At 48.2% G+C, this 19,396-nt stretch overlaps 2 protein-coding genes across 2 annotated transcripts in view; both read left to right on the forward strand.

Moving 5' to 3' along the window:
* Positions 1-5,182, forward strand: part of LOC100156694 (transcription factor SPT20 homolog) — a 69,424-nt gene extending 64,242 nt beyond the window's left edge. The window contains exon 2 of the mRNA XM_001926529.6: positions 433-5,182. Within this exon, the coding sequence (XP_001926564.4) occupies positions 453-2,729 (2,277 nt within the window). The 5' untranslated portion in view covers positions 433-452 and the 3' untranslated portion in view covers positions 2,730-5,182. The remainder of the gene's footprint in view (positions 1-432) is intronic.
* An 865-nt stretch (positions 5,183-6,047) lies between these two features.
* The window catches only part of PDK3 (pyruvate dehydrogenase kinase 3), a 159,547-nt gene continuing 146,198 nt past the window's right edge, over positions 6,048-19,396 (forward strand). The window contains exon 1 of the mRNA XM_085006794.1: positions 6,048-6,152. Within this exon, the coding sequence (XP_084862920.1) occupies positions 6,149-6,152 (4 nt within the window). The 5' untranslated portion in view covers positions 6,048-6,148. The remainder of the gene's footprint in view (positions 6,153-19,396) is intronic.

Consider the following 19,396-nt stretch of genomic DNA (forward strand, 5'->3'; position numbering starts at 1 on the left):
GGTAATGCAGGCAGCAGAACTGGATGAGTGGGCAGCTGGTCTCTCGCGCCCAGGAGGCAATAGGAGGATGAGGCCTGAGCCCTGAGCATGCGCACACAGGGACGCATCCCAGGGGAGAGGCGGGTGCCTGGGGGGGAGGGGTCAGGGTCAGGTGTGGGTTAGGGAACACCTCACATCCACTTCTGGCCCATCTGTAGCCCTGCAAGCAAGACCCATCCTGATAGCAGATCACACCCCTTTAGGACTTTCCTCAAATTGCAAGTGTTTAGCGCGCTGCTTCTTCGGGGGCAGGTTTCTCAGTCTCCATTTTGAGGTAAGGCTGGTCTATCCACTGTGGAGTGGCTGCGTTTGCAGTACTGTGCGTCGATTTTGCACACAGGTTTTAACCTAGGGTTTTCGAAGTTCATCAGCACACATATTCTCTTCTTGTAGGGCCCCCGTTTTGCACCACAATGCAGCGAGCTCTAGAACAAGCTTTGGATCATGCGGAATATGTTACCGAAAGGGCCCAACAGAGACCCCCGAAAAGGAAATACTCATCCAGTGGGAAGCCGTCGCTCCATGAAAAACTTTACGACATTTATGTTGAAGAATGTGAAAGAGAGCCTGAGGTTACAGAGGAGCTGAGAAGCAACGTGAACCTGTTAGAGAAGCTTGTTAGGAGAGAGTCCTTGCCATGTTTGGTGGTCAACCTGTACCCAGGAAAGGAGGGCTACTCGCTGATGCTCAGGGGAAAAAATGGATCCTATTCAGAGAGCATTCGACTGCCTTATGAAGAAAAGGAACTGCTCGAATACTTGGACGCAGAAGAATTACCTCCCATTTTGGTGGATCGCTTGGAAAAGTCTCCAGTTAACCTTTTTCATCGTGGCTGTGTCATAGCAGAAATACGGGACTACAGGCAGTCCAGTGGGAAGTTCCCTCCCGGCTACCAAAGCAGGCATATTCTCTTACGCCCCACGATGCAGACTTTAGTCTGCGATGTACAGGCCATAACCAGCGATAACCAGAAATGGACCCAGGAGGACAAACTTTTGCTTGAGAGTCAGCTGATCTTGGCTACAGCGGAACCCCTGTGTCTAGACCCTTCTGTATCCGTAGCCTGCACAGCAAACAGACTGCTCTATAACAAGCAAAAGCTGAACACTCTTCCCATGAAAAGGAGCTTCAAGAGGTATGCCATGGCCTCGCTGAATCGGCAGCAGGAGCTGTCTCAGTGTCCACCTCCTCCTGAGCTAAGAGTACTGACTTCTTGCAAAAAAATAAGAGAAAGTAAAACAGGTGAGCGCGATGGCCTCAAAGCTTTTCAAGCAGGCAGTTGTGTGGACACGTGGAGACAGAGACCTTGTGACTTGGCGGTACCTTCTCAGGTGGATGTGGAGAAGTATGCCAAGGGGAAGAAGGCTGTCGGATACGATGACTCACAGCCAGCAATCTGGCCCAGGAAGGAGGCACGAGATGGAAGGTGCGAGGCTGGCTACCAGTCCCAGGCAACAAGGCAGACCACTGGGCAGCAGCTTGATAATTCAATTGCCTCTGGGCAAAGGGCCCCTAGAAAAAGAGCCTGTAAAAAAGCCACACTGGAGAGAGAGCTGTGTCCCCCCGACTCGTCCTCGGGGGACCTTTCCAACAGTGTCCTGCCCAGGCCCAAGACCGATGCTGGGCAGGTGGCCAGTCAGTCGGAGGAAGTGGTCCAGGAGCGCGCCCAGTGTGCAGCGCAGATGTCGCTCAGCTCCGATGGCCCAGTGGGTCTCGGGCCCCCTCCAGGGAAAGAACCAGAACAGCCTCAGATCACGTGCATTGTGTCTTCCGCGCTGGGCAGGGGAGCCAGACACCCGCCTCCACTCCAGAGACTTCCCTGGAGGGCAGGACAGAGCCCGCGGGGTGACCGTTTGACTCCTCAGCAGGCGGGCGGCCCTCTGGCATCTCCGTCGCCTGCCCCTGCTCCCAGGCCGCCAGGTCTCTTCCAGAACTCCTTTGTGGAGCTGCACCGAGTCAGCTGGATCCCTGCCGCCGCCCTGTCTGCTGCAGGTGCCTCCCAGAGGCCCCCCGGCGCCCCGGTGACGGCCGCCTCCGCGGGCCCGAAGGGCCCCGGCGTGGCGGCTCCCGGGGGCGCAGGCCCGGCCTCCGAGAGAGGCTCTGCCCCCGGAGAACCGGCCCCGGCCGGAGCGCGGCCCCCCGCCGCCCGTCGCAGAGGCGGAGGCGTCCAGCTGCTGGTGAAAGGGCCTGTGGGTGTCGAGCCCCTGACCCTGGTGCAGCTGCCCCGCGGTCCGCTCCTCTGGAGCCGCGGGCAGCAGGCCCCGCCGCCGCCGCGGCTCTTCCAGCTGCTGGTTCGCCCGCCGTCGCCGCCGCGCCCCGGGCAGCCCCCGGCCCTGGGGTCAAGGTCCCGCGCTTCTGGCGGCCGGGGCCCGGTCCCCCCTGTGCCGCAGGCGGTGGTGGTTCACCTGGGTGGAGCCCAGGGTTGCCTGCAGCCGCGGGCCGCGCTGCCGCCTCAGCCGGGCCTCGGCTCCGGCCGCGGCCGCCCAGGGCCCAGCCTCCCCCCGCAGCGGGCCGGGCCCCCAGCGGCTCCGCGGCCCCAGGTGCGCCTGCGGCTCGTGCCGGGCGAGGCGGCGCCGGCCGGGGCCACAGCCTTCGCAGTGCTGCCAGGGCAGCGCCCTCAGGGCCAGCAAGCCGCCAGCCCAGCCGAAGGTCCAGAGAGCAGAGGCCCGCAGGCCGCCTCCCAGCCCTGAGGCTGCCTTCGTTTCTCCTGCAGAGCACAGCTGCGGAGACCAGGCGATTCTGCCTTTCGACCTCACTTGGGGCGCGGGTGGGGGGGTGGTTTGGTTTGGTTTGTGCCTATTTTATATTGCAGGATGTACAGAGTTGATACAGACACTCGACCCCACCATTTTTACATAGAAACAGAGGGGTGATGGAATAAACTGGGACGGTTTGGCCTAAGCCATTGCTTTGGTGGTGGTTGTCGACACAACTATTTTGAGTGTGCGGTTCTCCAGTGTGTCCAGATCCCAACTAGGGTCAGTCGACACTCCCGAAGCCTCTAACTTCGCTAAAGCAATAAACCCCCAATAGCGGTAAAGTCAAAATCAGGCCTGTTTTGACATGGCCAATGGTTTAACATTTTTAGGTGAGTTACTAGCACATCACAGGAGACTTTCCACCTTGATGGTGTTTCAGTGGACCGCTCCGGAATGTTAAGTGGATTCAGTGTGTGGTACAGCGGATCTCCAGGACTGTTTTCTTCTTGCAGAAGCCAGACTCTGCCCCACGGAGCCCACTCCCCATTTCCCTCTCCCCCAGCCCCTGGCCCCTGGCCCTCTCCTTTCTGTGTCTCTGAGTCTGGCTGCTTCAGATACTCCACGGAAGTGGGAATCAGAGGGGATTTGCCTTTGGGGACTGGCTTGTTTCACTCAGCATCCTGTCCTCCAGGTCCATGTGTGCTGGCGAGCGTGCCACAGGAGGCTCCTAGCTTCTGACAGAGGGTTTCACTGTGTGTAATGTGTGCCGAAGCGAGCCATGAAATGTGAGAGATGCCTTTCACAAGAATGCACTTGGGTGCTTGTCTATGTAGTTTACAAGTTTTTTGCACATTGTATGAAATGCAGTTTTTCCACATTTGTCTTGGGAAAAAAAAGAGAAAAAGCTAACACTGCCCCCAAAAGGATGCTCGTCACTGTCACACTGAGGCCGTGCGGGGCCTGCAAGAGTGCAGCATGGGTTCGAGGCACCTGCCCCCATGGTTGTCCTCAACCCTTCCAAAGGCCCCACCTGCACCCGGTGTCCCCGCGGAGTCCAGGCTGCAGTCACGGGCCTTGAAGAGGCCCTTCTGGGATGTTGTTTTCTCTCCTTCTAAAATCGTTTACAGTTTTGAGAGTCTGGTTCCTTGCAGAAGGTAAACGGCTGGACATTTGGAAAGGAGTTTATCTGTTTGCTTTTCAAGGGTTTCCCACCTGGTCAGAGTCTGCAGCGGAGCCGCTCCCCCTCCGCCTTTACCCTTCCCTGGCTGAGGGGTCACCACGTGTTCAGCTGTCCCTGCTTCCTCATTTCTTCTGTCCTCCTTTCTTGTTGCAGTGGGGCTCAAAAGCTCCCTGACGGTTTCTGTTTTCTTTTGTCCGTTCCTTTTTCGTGGTTGTGTGTTTTTTCATTGTGGTATAATTTACACAAGAAACAATCATTTTAGAGTGTACAATTCAGCGGCATTTACTGCTTTTACGGGGTTGTGCAACCACCGCCTCTGTTTCCAAAACTTTGTCATCACCCCAAGAGGAATCTCTGTCCCCATTCAGCACTCACTGCCTGTCTTCCTCTCCCCCTGCCTGAAAACCACCCGTCTGCATTCTGTCTCCATGGACTGACTTCCCCATTCTAGCTCTTTCCTAAAAATGGAATCCAAGACTGTGTGACCTTTTCTGTCTGGTCCCCTTCTCTTGGCAGAATGTTTTCGAGGTGCCCCCACGTTGTACCACGTACCTGTACTTCTCTTGCTTCTTAGGGCTGAATAACATCCCCTTGTTTGTGTACCTCCCGTTTTGTTGCTCCATCCTCCACTGATGTCCATGAGAGTTGTTCCCACCTTTGGGCTGCTGTGAATAGTGTGGCTAGAACATTTCTGTACAAGTATCTGCCTCTTTTGTTTTGTCCTGTTACAGCGCTGAAGGACAACCCGTCTACATGAAATTATTTTTCTAAGTACTCGTGGATGTTTCTCTGCCTTTTGCTCTAAGGGGAAAGCAAAGGAGATTGGGTCTGGCGGGTCCAAAAGAGATGAGTGAAGAGACAGGTAACCAGTGAGTCTTAATTAACCCAGCTGTGCTAATCTGCTACCGACCCCGTTCAGGAAAGATTTGGTTGACTTGATGCCAACGGGGCAGGTATGCCATCGGGGTGACACTGGACCCGTCAGAGCCCGATGTAGCCCACGCTGGACACCTTCAGGAATGGTGCCTGAGCTTTTAAGAAGTGAAGCAGCGCAACGACCAGTTGCAAAGAAGAGTTTACACCCAGCCTTGGGAGCCAGCCGGACACCTGAACTCAGAATCCCCCTGGGTTTGGTGTTCCTCCTGCCTTTTGCCCTCTCTCTGGTCCTCTCAAGTACCACTTGGAGACACCAGCTGAAGTTGTGCTTGAGTGATGTTATGCTCCCTTCCCAGGCAAGCAATAAAGGCAGCTTTGTTTCGGGTTACCATTTGGTGGTCTTTGTGTATTTCATTTTAATGATTCTCATCAAGGTTGGTCCTTGATACTATATCCCCTTTGAGGATCTTAACTGTCTATATTTTCTTTCTTTTTTTTTTTTGTCTTTTTGCAATTTCTTGGGCCGCTCCCAGGTATATGGAGGTTCCCAGGCTAGGGGTCGAATTGGAACTGTAGCCACCGGCCTACACCAGAGCCACAGCAACTTGGGATCCGAGCTGCGTCTGCAACCTACACCACTGCTCACGGCAACGCCGGATCGTCAACCCACTGAGCAAGGGTAGGGACCGAACCCGCAACCTCATGGTTCCTCGTTGGATTCGTTAACCACTGCGCCACGACGGGAACTCCCTTAACTGTCTACATTTTCTTAATAAATTTTTCATTCCTTTCAGCACCATGAAAATCTGGAGCCTCTTCCCTACCCCAGGTCAGATTCGTGCCTTCATCTGAAATTAGTTTCCTGCAGACTCTATCATCACCACTTAACTGCCGATTCTTCATAGTCTGAGGAGGTTGTATGAAAGCCAGTGGCCTCAAAATTTTCCAAGAGAGCCGATATTGTGATCCAGGTAATGATCATCTAGGAAAATTCTAGAGGGATAGAAGAGCAAAGCAGATCATAGAGACAGAGCCTTGAGCATGATCTGGGTACCAGGTCAGCAGAGGTCACGCCGCCCAAACCTTGGTGCGGAGGCTGGTGGAGACTGGAAAACTTGAGTCACTCTCTTGCTGTCCATATTCAAAATAACCATGAAGAGGCATTAACCATCCCAGCCATCAATTAAAACTCATCTATCCCACCTGTCCCCTGAGGCGCCTGGAGTCGAATCCGAGAGGGAAGAGGGACCTCTGCTCTTTCCCTTTTCCTGTCACTCCTCCTCACCTCCCCGTCCAGTTTCAGGGTCTCTAGCTCCTCAGCACAGATGCCAGCAGAGCGGCTGTGAGCTGGGCGATGGGTACGTACAAGTGCATTATTCTTTCTTCTACTGTGGCATATATTTGAAACCGGCCGTACAGATGTGAATTGCTTTATCGTGTTTTTACTAATGGAAGGTTTGAGCCAACCCTGCATCAAGCAAGTCTCTCGGCAAGTCTTTTTTTTTTTCCCAGCAGCATTTGCTCACTTTGTGTGTCTGTGTCACCTGGTAAGTCTCATAATATTTCGAACTTTCTCATTGTTAGGGTATTTGTGATGGTCGTGTGTGATCAGTGACCTTGGATGTTACGGCTACAACTTGAAGACTCAGATGATGGTTAGCATTTTTTTAGCATAAAGTATCTTTAATTAAGATAGATACATTTCTTAGACATATTGCCACTGCACATTTAATAGTCTACAGTATGGTGTGAACGTAACTTCTATAGGCACTGGGAAACCAAAAAATTGGTGTGACTCACTTTATTGTGTGACCGGCTTTATTACGGTGGTCTGTAAGTGAACCCGTAGTACCTCCCTGGTTGGCCTGTACGTATCCGTGTGAACAGTCAAGGTCCTGATGTTCCTGCAGCCAGCCCCACTCCACACCTTGCCCCATCCCGAGTGTCAGCTTGTGCCCAGAGTCCTGCTGGGCCCTGGCCCTCGGCTTGCCCTTCCTTCTTCCCGGCTTCGCTGCCGTAGCCTCAGGCAGCAAAGGGTGTGCGAGTTAATTGTTAAATTCAGTTCAACAAGTTCCTCATTAGGGACAAATTACCTGAGTTTGAAATCTGCTAATTTTCCAATCAGAGTGAGTGTTTGCACTTGTGATTTGGAAATAATTACCATATGGTAAAAGCAAAACCTATGTGGGGATGAAAGTAAAGGTGAGGGGGGACAGGCGCGTCTTGCCGCATGGGAAACTCAGGACAGCACGTGTGGATTAGGCGAGGTGCCTGGGGGATTGAGATGAGGAGGCTTTTCTGTAGCACCGTTTCGCAAAGGCCGTTTCCTTCCTTTGCTAATCCTCTGAAAGGTGAGCTTGGTCTTGAAGGGAGAGCACTGTGGCCTTTATGGGCCTGAACTGAGTCTGGAAAGAGAAGCGTCTTTTGAGTTCAGTTCTTTCACCTAAAAATACATCCATACTTTTGCTTGGATCTGTCCTCTGTCGGAAGTGGCTGCACGAGTTAGAAAAAAGGACACTTCCTTGGGAGCGGACGTGATGAATCGAACCATCCTTTGGGGGATCTTACGGTGACTGTCTTCTGGAAAGCTCATCTGAGAGAATGTGAAGGACTGTGGGATAATAATTGCTGCAGAATACCACTGTCAACAGGAGGGTAGAAATCTGGGTCCTTCACCTTTCAGTCATTTGTCCCTCCCAATTACTGCATCACTAGTTCTAAAGCTCGGGTAAAGAATAGTCAAGGTTTCAGGTAGTGTACAAGCCAATGCAGAAAAACTCCTCCTGAGACACCCTGCTTTTGAAATTGGGACCCAGAAAAAAGCTCATCACCCCTGAGAAGGTGATAGCCCTCCTCCTTTCTGATACATGGAGTTGTCCACGTTCTCAGGTTTCCCTTTGTGCCTCGGCTGCCAGGAAACTCAAAACCACATTTGAAATGGAAATCACCAGGTTTCTCTTTATGGTTGGTACGTGAGCATTCCTTGCTCCTTATTTTTTAAATTTCTGTTGCCTTTTGTTGTAGACGTGTGCAAATTGTTTGTCAGAGGAAACTGGGAACAAATCGCTCTGTACATGCTTAATTATGCATTATTAAATAGTAGCTTCTTGGAGTTCCCGTCGTGGCGCAGTGGTTAACGAATCCGACTAGGAACCATGAGGTTGCGGGTTCGATCCCTGGCCTTGCTCAGTGGGTTAAACGATCCGGCGTTGCCGTGAGCTGCGGTGTAGGTTGCAGACGCGGCTCGGATCCCGCGTTGCTGTGGCTCTGGCGTAGGCCGGCTACAGCTCCGATTCAACCCCTAGCCTGGGAACCTCCATATGCCGCGGGAGCGGCCCAAGAAACGGCAAAAAAAAAAAAAAGTAGCTTCTATTCATTTATATACATTGCCTCTAATCTTTGGATAACCTCACCCCTTAGGTATTACCGTCCTCTTACAAATGAAGAAACTGAGGCTCAGATAGGACTTGCCTGAGGCAATAAAGCTATTAGTGCAGTCCATACCTGTGCATGGGTGCATGAAATTAATGTTAACAGGTCTGGATTCAGTGGTGGACTGTATACATGAAACTATTTGATTTTTTCCAGTCTCTACTTTCAATGCAGCACCAAGCTCCTTTTCCCATCCTTTAATGACATCTTGGGCAGATCTCATAACTTTCTGGGTTATCTTGGTTGGTAAAGCTGACCAGTCCCAATTGCAATTTCAATACGGCATCCTCTGGGAGACAGAAGGGAGGCAGAGATCTTCTGCGAATATGGTCCTTTTCTAGGTCTGATGCTGTGATCTGCTGAGCTGGGGGAGGTGTGTGTGTCTGTGCATCAGGGGCTGTTCTCTTTTTCACCTGGGCTCCTCCTCCCTGGAAGAAGAGCAGCCAGGCTTGCTGACTCCCACCCATCTTTTCCAAGTTCTGTCTGCCATCTCTTGGACAGTCCTCTAAGTAAGCACTGTGCTCCTCCGAATGGAGCTTTGGGAATTACTGAGGTCCTTTTTTGAACTCCGAAGGCTATGGAATCATGGGTCAAGGTGGGTGGGTGTGATGTTCCCATTGTCTTTCCGGGCACACTACCCCTTGATATCTTTTGATCCTCTCTCGTTCAGGTATCTCTCAACCACAAGGGGGCGGCAGACTCCAGGTTCACACACAACACAGAGCGGAGAGCGAATTTGTTAAGCTGTCCCAAGAATTCCTCGCCAACAGCTCTCGGGGCTGCAGGGTGGGGCGGCAGACCTGAGCTGCTCAGCCAGAGTTCAGGCCGGAAACTGGATGCCCGCTTTCCCTTCCCGCAGACCTTCCCCTCTCTCTCAGGGTTCTCCCCTAGGCGTCTGGGTGGGGGGAATAGGGGCACCCCCTCTCTTCGTCTCCCCTCCCCTTCCCAAGAGAAAGCAGCCTCTCACCGGAACAGCGGACTGTCCACCCTCACCTTGCCGTCCTTCCTGTGTTTGCACAGGGTGGTTCCCTGGTGGTTACAGCGAATCAACCCCGTTGCAATAGGGCCACTGTGCCACTCCTTAGCGTTCCTCCTCCCAGGGCTGGAGGAGTCTTTCTTCGGGGTGGGGGAGGAGCACCTGATGCTTTTTGTTTCCAGCTTTGAGCTTTAGCAACTCTGAGACAACAGGAAAAGACACACACACACACACACACACACACACACACACACACACACACAGCCTTGCACCTCCCCAGCCTTCTCCCATTCTTGTCTATTTAAAAGCTCTGACTTTGCCCGCCCATTTTTCAGTGGGAAAGGGCAGAGGCCTATGGCTGATGAAACCATTTCTCAAAGGACTGTTGGGAGTTTTCTCTTTTTTTCCTTTTTTTTTTTTAATTTTCCCACTGTACAGCAAGGGGGTCAGGTTATCCTTACATGTATACATTACAATTACAGTTTTTCCCCCACCCTTTCTTCTGTTGCAACATGAGTATCTAGACATAGTTCTCAATGCTATTCAGCAGGATCTCCTTGTAAATCTATTCTAAGTTGTGTCTGTTTTTTTGCTTTTTAAGGCCACACCACAGCATATGGAAGTTCCCAGGCTAGGAGTCCAATCGGAGCTGTAGCTACTGGCCTATGCCACAGCCACAGCCACATCTGCCACCTACATCACAGCTCACAGCAACGTCGGATCCTTAACCCACTGAGCGAGGCCAAGGATCGAACCTGTGTCCTCATGGATGCTAATCAGATTCGTTTCTGCTGAGTCACAACAGGAACTTCCTGGGGTGAGTTTTCTAAAGAGTTTATTGTGAGACTTGAATAAGAAGTCTTTGGGGAGGATGGGGGGCCCACTTGGGAAGCTTTAGCCCTCCACCCTTATAATCACTCTGGGGGGCGTTCTTTGATGTGGAAAAGTGGTGTTCTTCCAGAATCTTGTTATGTAAATATGGCTTTGAAACAAGTCCCCTCCTTCCAGTGTCCCCACTCAGCACGATTATTCTTGGGCCCTAAGTGGCCCCTGTACAGAGGTGTTCTAACTTCTACTGGAAATAAGAGGCGGACAGGAAAGGGGATGATTTTAGGAAGTGTTATTTGGGGCTTTGCATCTTCTTCATACCCTTTGAAAAACCGGGGTTATTTTGAAATTATTTTTTTGACATTGTTTGGAGAGTAGGGCATTTGACCTTGAGATTATGGAGGTGGCTGGTTATTAGTAATGAGGTCCAGGGTAAAACCATGGTGGCTGCCTGTGGGAGGTGGTGAACACAGTTATTGGAAGAGAGGACATCAAGGAGACAAGGGGGTGGCTATTGGAAGGACTGTCTATGTGAAGAGTGAAATCACCAAGAATTCTTTTTTTTTTTTTTTTTTTTTTTTTTTGGTCTTTTTAGGGCTGCACTCATGGCATATGGAGGTTCCCAGGCTAGGGGTCAAATTGGAGCTGCAGCTGCTGGCCTACGCCACAGCAATGCCAGATCTGAGCCACATCTGCGACCTACACCACAGCTCATGGCAATGCCCGATCCTTATCCCACTAAGCGAGGCCAGGGATTGAACCTGTGTCCTCATAGATGCTAGTCAGATTTGTTTCTGCTGAGCCACAACAGAATTCCACCAAGAATTCCTATGTAGTGTTGAAGAGTGACAATGAATCAGGCCCTAGAACTTCAAGGTATGTGGGGGAGTTGACTTCCCATAGTGGGGAAGAAGACTGGTTTGATTTTAGGGGTCATTTAGATCAAAATGTCTTTTAATGTTGGTCGAGAATGTGCTTATAGGCAAGGCCTTGTGTGAGGTCCTTGAAGGAGGAGTAAGGCGCATCCCCTGTGGGATTAAAGCCTACTCAGAGGAGAAAAAATTCTAACTATGGGAGGTGAGAGACATTACCTAAACTTACTGTGGTTATTATTTCACCATATATACGCGTGTCAGATCATTATTACATTGTACACCTCAAACTGATAGTGATATATGGCAATTAGATCTCCATCAAACTGGAAAAAAAAATTAAGTCTCCTCCGAGAGAGAAAGCAAAGACATAGATGACTATACCTTAAGGACTCTGGCGAACACTGTTAGAGTCTTACTCGATGGAATTGGGGGCAGGCCTCGCAAAGGAGGTGACCTTTGGGTAGATCTTGGCTGGCTTTTGGTAGGTGGAGCTGGGTGCAGGAAGAGGGTGTTCTGAGAGGAACAGCACGAGCAAAGGAACAGGGGAGGCCGATGGCTCAGAGGAGCGGAAGGGAAGGATGAGGCCAAAATGACAGGTTGGCTCCACATCATGGATCTTCTTGGTCATTAAAATGAAACAAAGCTCCAGTGTTTGAGTGAGGAATCCAACAGCGTCACAACAGGACTTAGAACACTTTCATGCCTAAAGGGAGAGAGAGAAATTCCAAAGCTCTTCTTCCACTTAACAAAGAAATCGGTCAGGTATATTTGTTCCTTTCCACGCAAGCGGAATTGACAGCTTAAGTATGATAATGACCAGAGTGACTCATTAACTACGATGCCCATAGTTGCAGATCTTTAAGTGTTACAGGTTCCATTTTACAAAGCGTAGCAACACACTCTGATGTTCAGGTATCTGAAGAGATAGGCTTCTTTACAAATAACACTTCCCAGGACAGTTTTATAGGAAAGGAAAACAGACAGGACCAAGGCCTTTCATTCAAGCCTGCACACTGGCCAGGAGAGGGGGACAGATCCTTGAGTCACTGTCCCCAGTTCTAATTTGGCGACATGGAACTGGCTTCGTGCCACACAGTGGCGTCTGCTTCTCTGCACCTGTAGGGGAAGAGGAGACATTTTCTCTTTCTGAGACTTTCGTACCCACGGTCGGGACTGGCAGTTCTAAGATAAAGCACTAGCATCTCACAAAGCTTAAGTCTGATAATATGGAAGGGAAAAAGGCTGTAGAGAAGTTTAACAAGTTAAATATGAGGTAGATAATATTAGGTTGGACCGCACAAAATTGCTGATATTTGATCACTTTTGCCCAATGGAAATGGCAATTTCTTATGGTCCAATCGAATAGCTACAGTTTAAGTCTTGAAGACCAGGTAGAAATAGGAAGTTAATTCGGTACATATTGGGGAGGCGGCCCTGGGGGAAAATGCTCTGATTGGAGCTCTGATTTAGTACGGTTTATGTGGCAGGAATGTGAAGGAGGAATTGGAGAGGGGAGCCTCTGGATTGTGCCTTACTGTCATATCCATTGGCTGTGAAATATAGTCCTAGATCTGCATCCGTGGGATAAATTGATTAGGAAGCAAAGCTAACATGAACCTTTTGTTTTATTTGTTTATTTATTTATTTATTTTTGTTGTCTTTTTAGGGCCGTACCCGCAGCATATAGAGGTTCCCAGGCTAGGGGTCCAATCAGAGCTACAGCTGCCGGCCTGCCCCACAGCCACAGCAACACCGGATCCGAGCCGTGTCTGCGACCTACACCATAGCTCATGGCAACACCAGATCCTGAACCCACTGAGCGAGGCCAGGGATCGAACTCGCAACCTCATTGTTCCTAGTTGGATTTGTTTCCTCTGCGCCACGATGGGAACGCCTAACGTGAACCTTTTAAGTTAAAGATTGAGAGTTTAAATTGCTCCCCAAATGACCAGCTATACTAGGTGGACTGTAAAAATGGGGTTTTGCACTCTAATAGGCCCAAATCTTGGTGAACTGTTCTACCAACTTGATTTACAAACCACTGACATTAAGGGGGCCAGGAGGCAATTTGAAATCCATGACTTCCCATCCCCACAGATCCCACACAGCCCGGATGCAAAAGAATCCTCTGGAGAAACACAGATGTATAGCTAAACAGTAATACTGGAGCTGGTATTTATCATTTTTAATACTTTTGTGTGTGTGTGTGAATAAGGCAGACTGACAAAGGACTCAAGTCCAAGGGCTTATAAACTCCTCACAGGGCTTTGGGGCAGGCCTGTGGTAGCCGTGCAGCATCTCCGAACAAATCCAAGTCACAGAACAGGCTCAGTAGCAGGCAATACTCGTATCCTCCTCGTTTCTCGAAAATTGGTGTCACCAGGACCCTGGGGTGGGGCCTGAGAATGTGCATCCCTAACAAGTCCCCAGGTGGTGCTGATGCTGCTAGTCCTGGGACCACACTTTGCGAACCACTGCTCTCTTATGGGGAAAGGTCTGACTATGCCAGTGAGAAGGCTTCTCTGCTTCTGAAGAAAGAAAAAGAAACAGGAAAGGTGGGGTGGGGAAGCCTGGAATCCTCAGGTAACCAAAGTCATCCAGACAGGTCTGCAGAGTGGAACCTGAGAATTAGCATTTCTCAAGAAAAACCCATTCTTTGTTGTTGCTGCTGCTCTGTTGCTGGGCCAGGGACCACCCACACTTGGAGGACCACTGTCTGCGTGCCAGTCACACGGCTGCCCTCCAGAGTGAGTGCCCTATTTCCAAATTTAAATCTGAGCTATTCTTAGAGGAGCCCCTTCAAAAATGTGGGTTCTCTGGGCAGAAAGCCAATTTTCTCCCAGACCAAATACCTTTTCTTAGTGAAATGGGTAGAAAAGACAGAGAAGGACCTTGGGGTCGGGGGAGAGGAGAGCAATGGCATCACCCAGTAATCTCTTGCCAGAGACCTGTTGGTTCCCAAGCTGCCAGATCTCCAAGGCTAAATATATATCCATGCGAGTATTTTAAGCAATAGAGAAAAGAGGAAAATATCAAAGGTGATGATCCAGACACAATGTTATTAAGATTCATTTTTTAAACCTGCTGGCTCTGTTTGTTGCATTGAAACCTTTTGAAAGAGAAGAGCAATCACTGCTCTTTGACCTGGACATTCTTGGAAACAAGAGGGTCTTGATTTTTATAAGAATCAACCTGCCTTCTAGAATGCCATTTTCTTCATAAAAATACCCTGTTTGGTATTTCTTTGCTCTTCCTGGGAAGGCGTGCCAATTTTAAAATCCCTTTCTCTACTTAAAAGTGGTATTATCAAATATCTACTTAATAATTAACTGGAAAATAATACTTTATTATATCAAGGATGAGCTTGGAGGCCTCAAGAACTGGTTCCTTACCAATGCTAAGGAGGAGATAGTTATTGGCAGAGGGTGAGGCCTACAGTAAATGGAGGTATAAAGGCACCTCTATTTGATCACATCTTGAAATTGTAGGGTTATTATCAAGTCTCCTTGCGAACTGGCAATGTTCTAGTTGTTATATTTTAAAAACATTTTTTATTGGCGTATAGTTGACTTAACAATGCTGTGTTAGTTTCAGCTGTATAGCAAAGTGATTCAGTTATACATATATCCATTCTTTTTCAGATTCTTTTCCCATATAGGTTCTTACACAGTATTGAGTAGATTTCCCTGTGCTATACGGTAGGCCCCTGTTACTTACCTGTTTTATATATAGCAGTGTGTATAGGTTAATGCCAAACTCTTGATTTATCCCTCCTCCCAAGGTTTCCCCTTTTGTTGTGTTTTGAAGCAAAGCATAAGTATGGTCATAAGAAAATAATCTGGGGGAAAGTTCCCGTCGTGGCTCAGCAGTAATGAACCCGACTAGTATCCATGAGGGTGTGGGTTTGATCCCTGGCCTTGCTCAATAGGTTAAGGATCTGGCCTTGCCACCAGCTGTGGTGTAGGTCACAGATGTGGCTCAGATCTTGCATTGCTGTGGCTGTGGTGTAGGCTGGCAGCTGCAGCTGTGATTTGACCCCTAGCCTGGGAACTTCCATATGCCACAGGTGTGACCCCCCAAAAAAAGAAAAAGAATCTGGGTCCTCTTTTTCCCAGTTCCCATGATAACTTTAACGTGGTAGTCATTCACTGAAGTAATAGAGGCATTAGACAATTAAGGAAGGAAATTTGCTTTATAACCAGTGGCATGACCCACAGATACCATTTCTCCCTGCTACTGTGGAGGGCCCAGACTAGCAGCATCAGCACCACCAGGGAAACTTGCTAGAGATGCACCTAGCACCCAGGATTATCCTCAACTAACTTAGGCTCTCTGGACTGTCTCCCATGTCCCATCACAGCTTGTCTATGGAGCATGGGTTCAGTTGCAGAGAAATTAGTATGATTTTATGAATGATAGTACAAATTTCTCTTTTTAGTCATCAGTTATATTGATCTTCCCAGCCATTGTTTCTCTGAAAATTGTCTTCAAAGAAGAACATCAGCCAAGTGCCCTTCTGGCCATCATAAGGTCAAATCTGCTTCCTCTAGTCATGAGAGCCTTTCAATCAAACTTTCTCTTGGAGGAGGCAAGGTCCGTGTTACTGAGAATCCATAACTAGGATTGCCAGATTTAGTAAATAAAAACTCAGGACCCAATTGAATTTGAACTTCAGGTAAACAATGAATAATTTTTTAGTAGAGCTATATCCCACATGTGGCTATTCAAATTTAAATTCATTAAAATTCAATAAAATGGTCAATGTAATTCCCCACTTGCACCAGCCATATTGTCAAATGCTACATGTGGCTAGAGGCTACTGTATCGGACAGTGCAGATTAGTGTGGATTAGAGAGAATTTCCATCATCAGAGAAAGTTCTGTTGGACAGGGCTGGCTTAGAGCAAACCAGGAAGACGTTCCCGGAGCCAGGTCCCCAGGCAGATGGTCTAGGCTAGCAGGCTCTTGACATGCCATCTCTTCCTCCTTCATGTATAAAAATACAGGGGATCCGCAGAGGTCATAGGAAATGGGCTTGCTTAACCCCGTGTCTATTAGCCAGGCTGATAACACAGGATCTGGGCACAACCAGTTGTCAAATTCTGTCTAGCTGCTCCTGAATGAAACAAATCCTTTATATTTGTGTAGGCCTTTGCAGGAAACAGAGCATTTCCAAGTCCACATAGGATTTTATTCTCACATTAACTCGGGGTGGTAGGCAGTCACCTAAGAGAAATGAGAACATAAAAGGGAAACCAGTGATGGAAGGAATCTCCTCACTCTGTAGTGTGGGTCCTCATACTTGAGCCTGCATCAGAATCTCCTGGAGGCTTTGTTCAAGCGCAAATTACTGAGCCCTGGCAAAGTAGATCTGGGCTGGGGCCCAAGAATTTGTGTTTCTCACAAATGTCCAGGTCAAAAATGCCGGATTTGGAGTTCCCTTCGTGGCTCAGTGGTTAACAAACCCAACTAGGACCCATGAGGATGTGAGTTCAACCCCTGGCCTTGCTCAGTGGGTTAAGGATCCTGTGTTGCCGTGAGCTATGGTGTAGGTGGTAGACATGGCTAGGATCTGGTGTTGCTGTGGCTGTGGCATAGGCCGGCGGCTACAGCTCTGATTCAACCCTTAGCCTGGGAGCGCAGCCCTAAAAAGAAAAAAAAAAATGCCAGACCAGGGACCATACTTTGAAAGCCACTCCTATTGTGTCATGGCCCTCCCCCAGCCTAATGATACAGGGAGTTTGGGTCTTTCGTTGCTCTGACCCTGTGGACTGTTAACTCCATTAGGGCTGCTGTGACAAACTACATCTGTTCACTCATTGGGATCATTATCACATTTATCCTTTGTGCAGCTTTTATCCATCAGCTGGTTTTAATAAATTGATGGTAAGTTGAAGTGAAAGCCATGTCTTTGCATTTGACTCTGGTGTGTCCAGACTGTGGTCTGGCCAAGCGCATTGGGTAGGTGTTTTAAACACACACACACACACACACACACACACACACACACACACTCTGAACTTCAGAAAACAGAAAAAGGAAATCATTCACTCAGGGTCACAGAGTTAGTGAGAGGTAGAACCAGGATATAAATCCACCAAGATTTCCAACTTCAGTTTTGGTACTAAGAATGCCCAGGGATTTGGGAAAGTGTTCTGATATTCATGGTTTTTAAAAATTGGGGTTCATAGATGCAGATTATTGCCTTTGGAATGGATTAGCAATGAGATCCTGCTGTGTAGCACTGGGAACTATGTCTAGTCACTTATGATGGAGCAGGATAATGTGAGAAAAAAGAATCTACAGATGTGTGTGTAGATGGATCACCATACTGTACAGTAGAAAATTGACAGAACACTGTAAACCAGCTATAATGGAAAAAAATAAAACTCATTATGTAAAAAAAAGGTAGTGGAGTCTGTTCTAATTTCAAATGTAGAGGCTTCCAAACATGGCCTGGATGTTGGGACAGTGAGTGGAGATAAGCTGAGCCTTTTCATGCCTCAGCCAGATGACTCTTTCATCTGCTACACTGGTAGTTTTCACCATTTTACAGCTTTCAATTATTTTTGTTCAATTGTTTGACACAATAGATTATGGGTTAAAGAGAGGAGGCCTCAAGAATACTAATTTAGGGAGTTAATGGGATGGATAGGGAGTTTGGGGTTGGTAGTTGCAAACTACTACATTTCCAATGAGGATAAGCAGTGAGGTCCTACTGTATGGCACAGGGAACTATAGCCAATCTCCTGGGATAGAACGTGATGGAATATGAGAAAAAGAATGTATGTGTATGTATGACTGGGTCACTATGCTGCTGTACAGCAGCAATTGGCACAGCACTGTAAGTCAACTATAACAACAAAAAAGAATACTGATTTAGTGCACAGAGTGAGCTACTGAACTGTACACTTAAAAATGGTTAAAAAATAGAATGAATGAGCTAGTGAAGGACATAAACACAATCATCCTGAATTTTGACCTCAGATCTGTAAGGAATATTCGTATCATTTCTTAATACTTGTGAGTATCTCTAGTTCTTCAGAACAAAAGTTAAAAGGAGAAATTTTTATCCAATTTGGCTTTTCCTTTATTGTAATAAAATTATCCAAACCCACAGTGTGTTATTTCTGGAGAAGTACTTGCAAATAGCAGCCAGAAAGTGCTCATGTCTCCTCTTTTAGAAACAAAACACGAAAATTATAATAATAAAGTAATTGATTTCTTTAAAATGCAAAATTCATGAATTCCAAATATCAGGTCATGGAAGCAGTTTGGAGGGTTGTAACACGTAGTTAAATTTCAATCTACTTATTAATACACATTTGGTCCCCAAACAGAATATTATGATGTTATTTTGAATTTGTAGATAAACTATACTCTTTCTTGCATGTTTAATTTAAAATAAAGTAAGCAGCATGCATCACTTGTTAAATGGAGGAAAAGTCAAACTTTGTCCTTGTATATTATGAATATTACTAAGGAACATATTAAAATGGAAATTATAAGGCGATCTTTAGTAGTATACTGATCTAAGTTCATTTTTTAAAGCTTAAAGTTGCTTTCTCTTATACACCACACTGAAATAGCACAGTGATTTGGCATCTCTGAGGAGGTGATGAGATTACAGGTTTCTGCGAATGCGGTTTATGAGGGTGGAAAGCAGAAGAGTGAGGGTGACTGCCGTGAAGAGGGTAGGGTAGGTTGGTGTGTGTCTTGTGTGACTTTTTCTTGAGGCATGGCTTCTGTGCTATACTGTTTCTAGTCAAGTAATGGAAATCCAGTTCCAGCCAGTTTAAACAAAAAGAGGGATTTATTGGCTCAGGAAACCAGCACATCGGGAGGTAGAGCTTGTCTCAGGGACTCTCAGATGCCAAATGACATCATAAGGGCTCTCTGCCAGCCCTCTCCTCTCAGCTCCGAGTTTCCCTTCATGTTGGTCTCCTGATTGCCTAGATAGTCTTCCATGTACTGGGGGGAGAAGGCAAAGGTCATATCATCCCAGCTTAGGTGACCTCAGAGACGAGAGCTCCTCTCCTCTACTGTCCATAGATGGATGGACAAACATTATAGGAGGGAAGCAAGACAGGAGAGAAGAAAGAGACAAAACTCCAGGGAAGAATCCCATTGGGCTCTACTTGGCTCACGCTCCCTCCTCCAGGGGCTGGGGAGACGGGGTGTCATGATTGGCCAGGCTGTGGTGACATGCCACCCTTGTCATGAGGTGAGGATAGAGGACCACACAGGTAGGAGAAAGGCATTTCCACAGGACAGCGGGGCTTCTGTTCCCAGAAGAAAGAGGGCCGAGGTGCCGAACAAAGACAAGCTACAGACAACGGCCCTGGTCTGTGTGTGTGTGTGTGTGTGTGTGTGTGTGTGTGTGTGTGTGTAACCCAGAAGTCTTCAGGGTGTCCAGGTAGCCTGGAAAAGAGCGCACGCTCCCATCTGAAGAGTGGCTGCTTCTGGTTGGGGGCAGTCAATGGAGACACTGG

Source organism: Sus scrofa, chromosome X, assembly GCF_054392235.1.
Source record: "Sus scrofa isolate SSC_HxYL_T2T_F1_AM1 chromosome X, Sscrofa_HxYL_maternal_Yorkshire_Landrace_v2.0, whole genome shotgun sequence".
Taxonomy (NCBI): Eukaryota; Metazoa; Chordata; class Mammalia; order Artiodactyla; family Suidae; genus Sus; species Sus scrofa.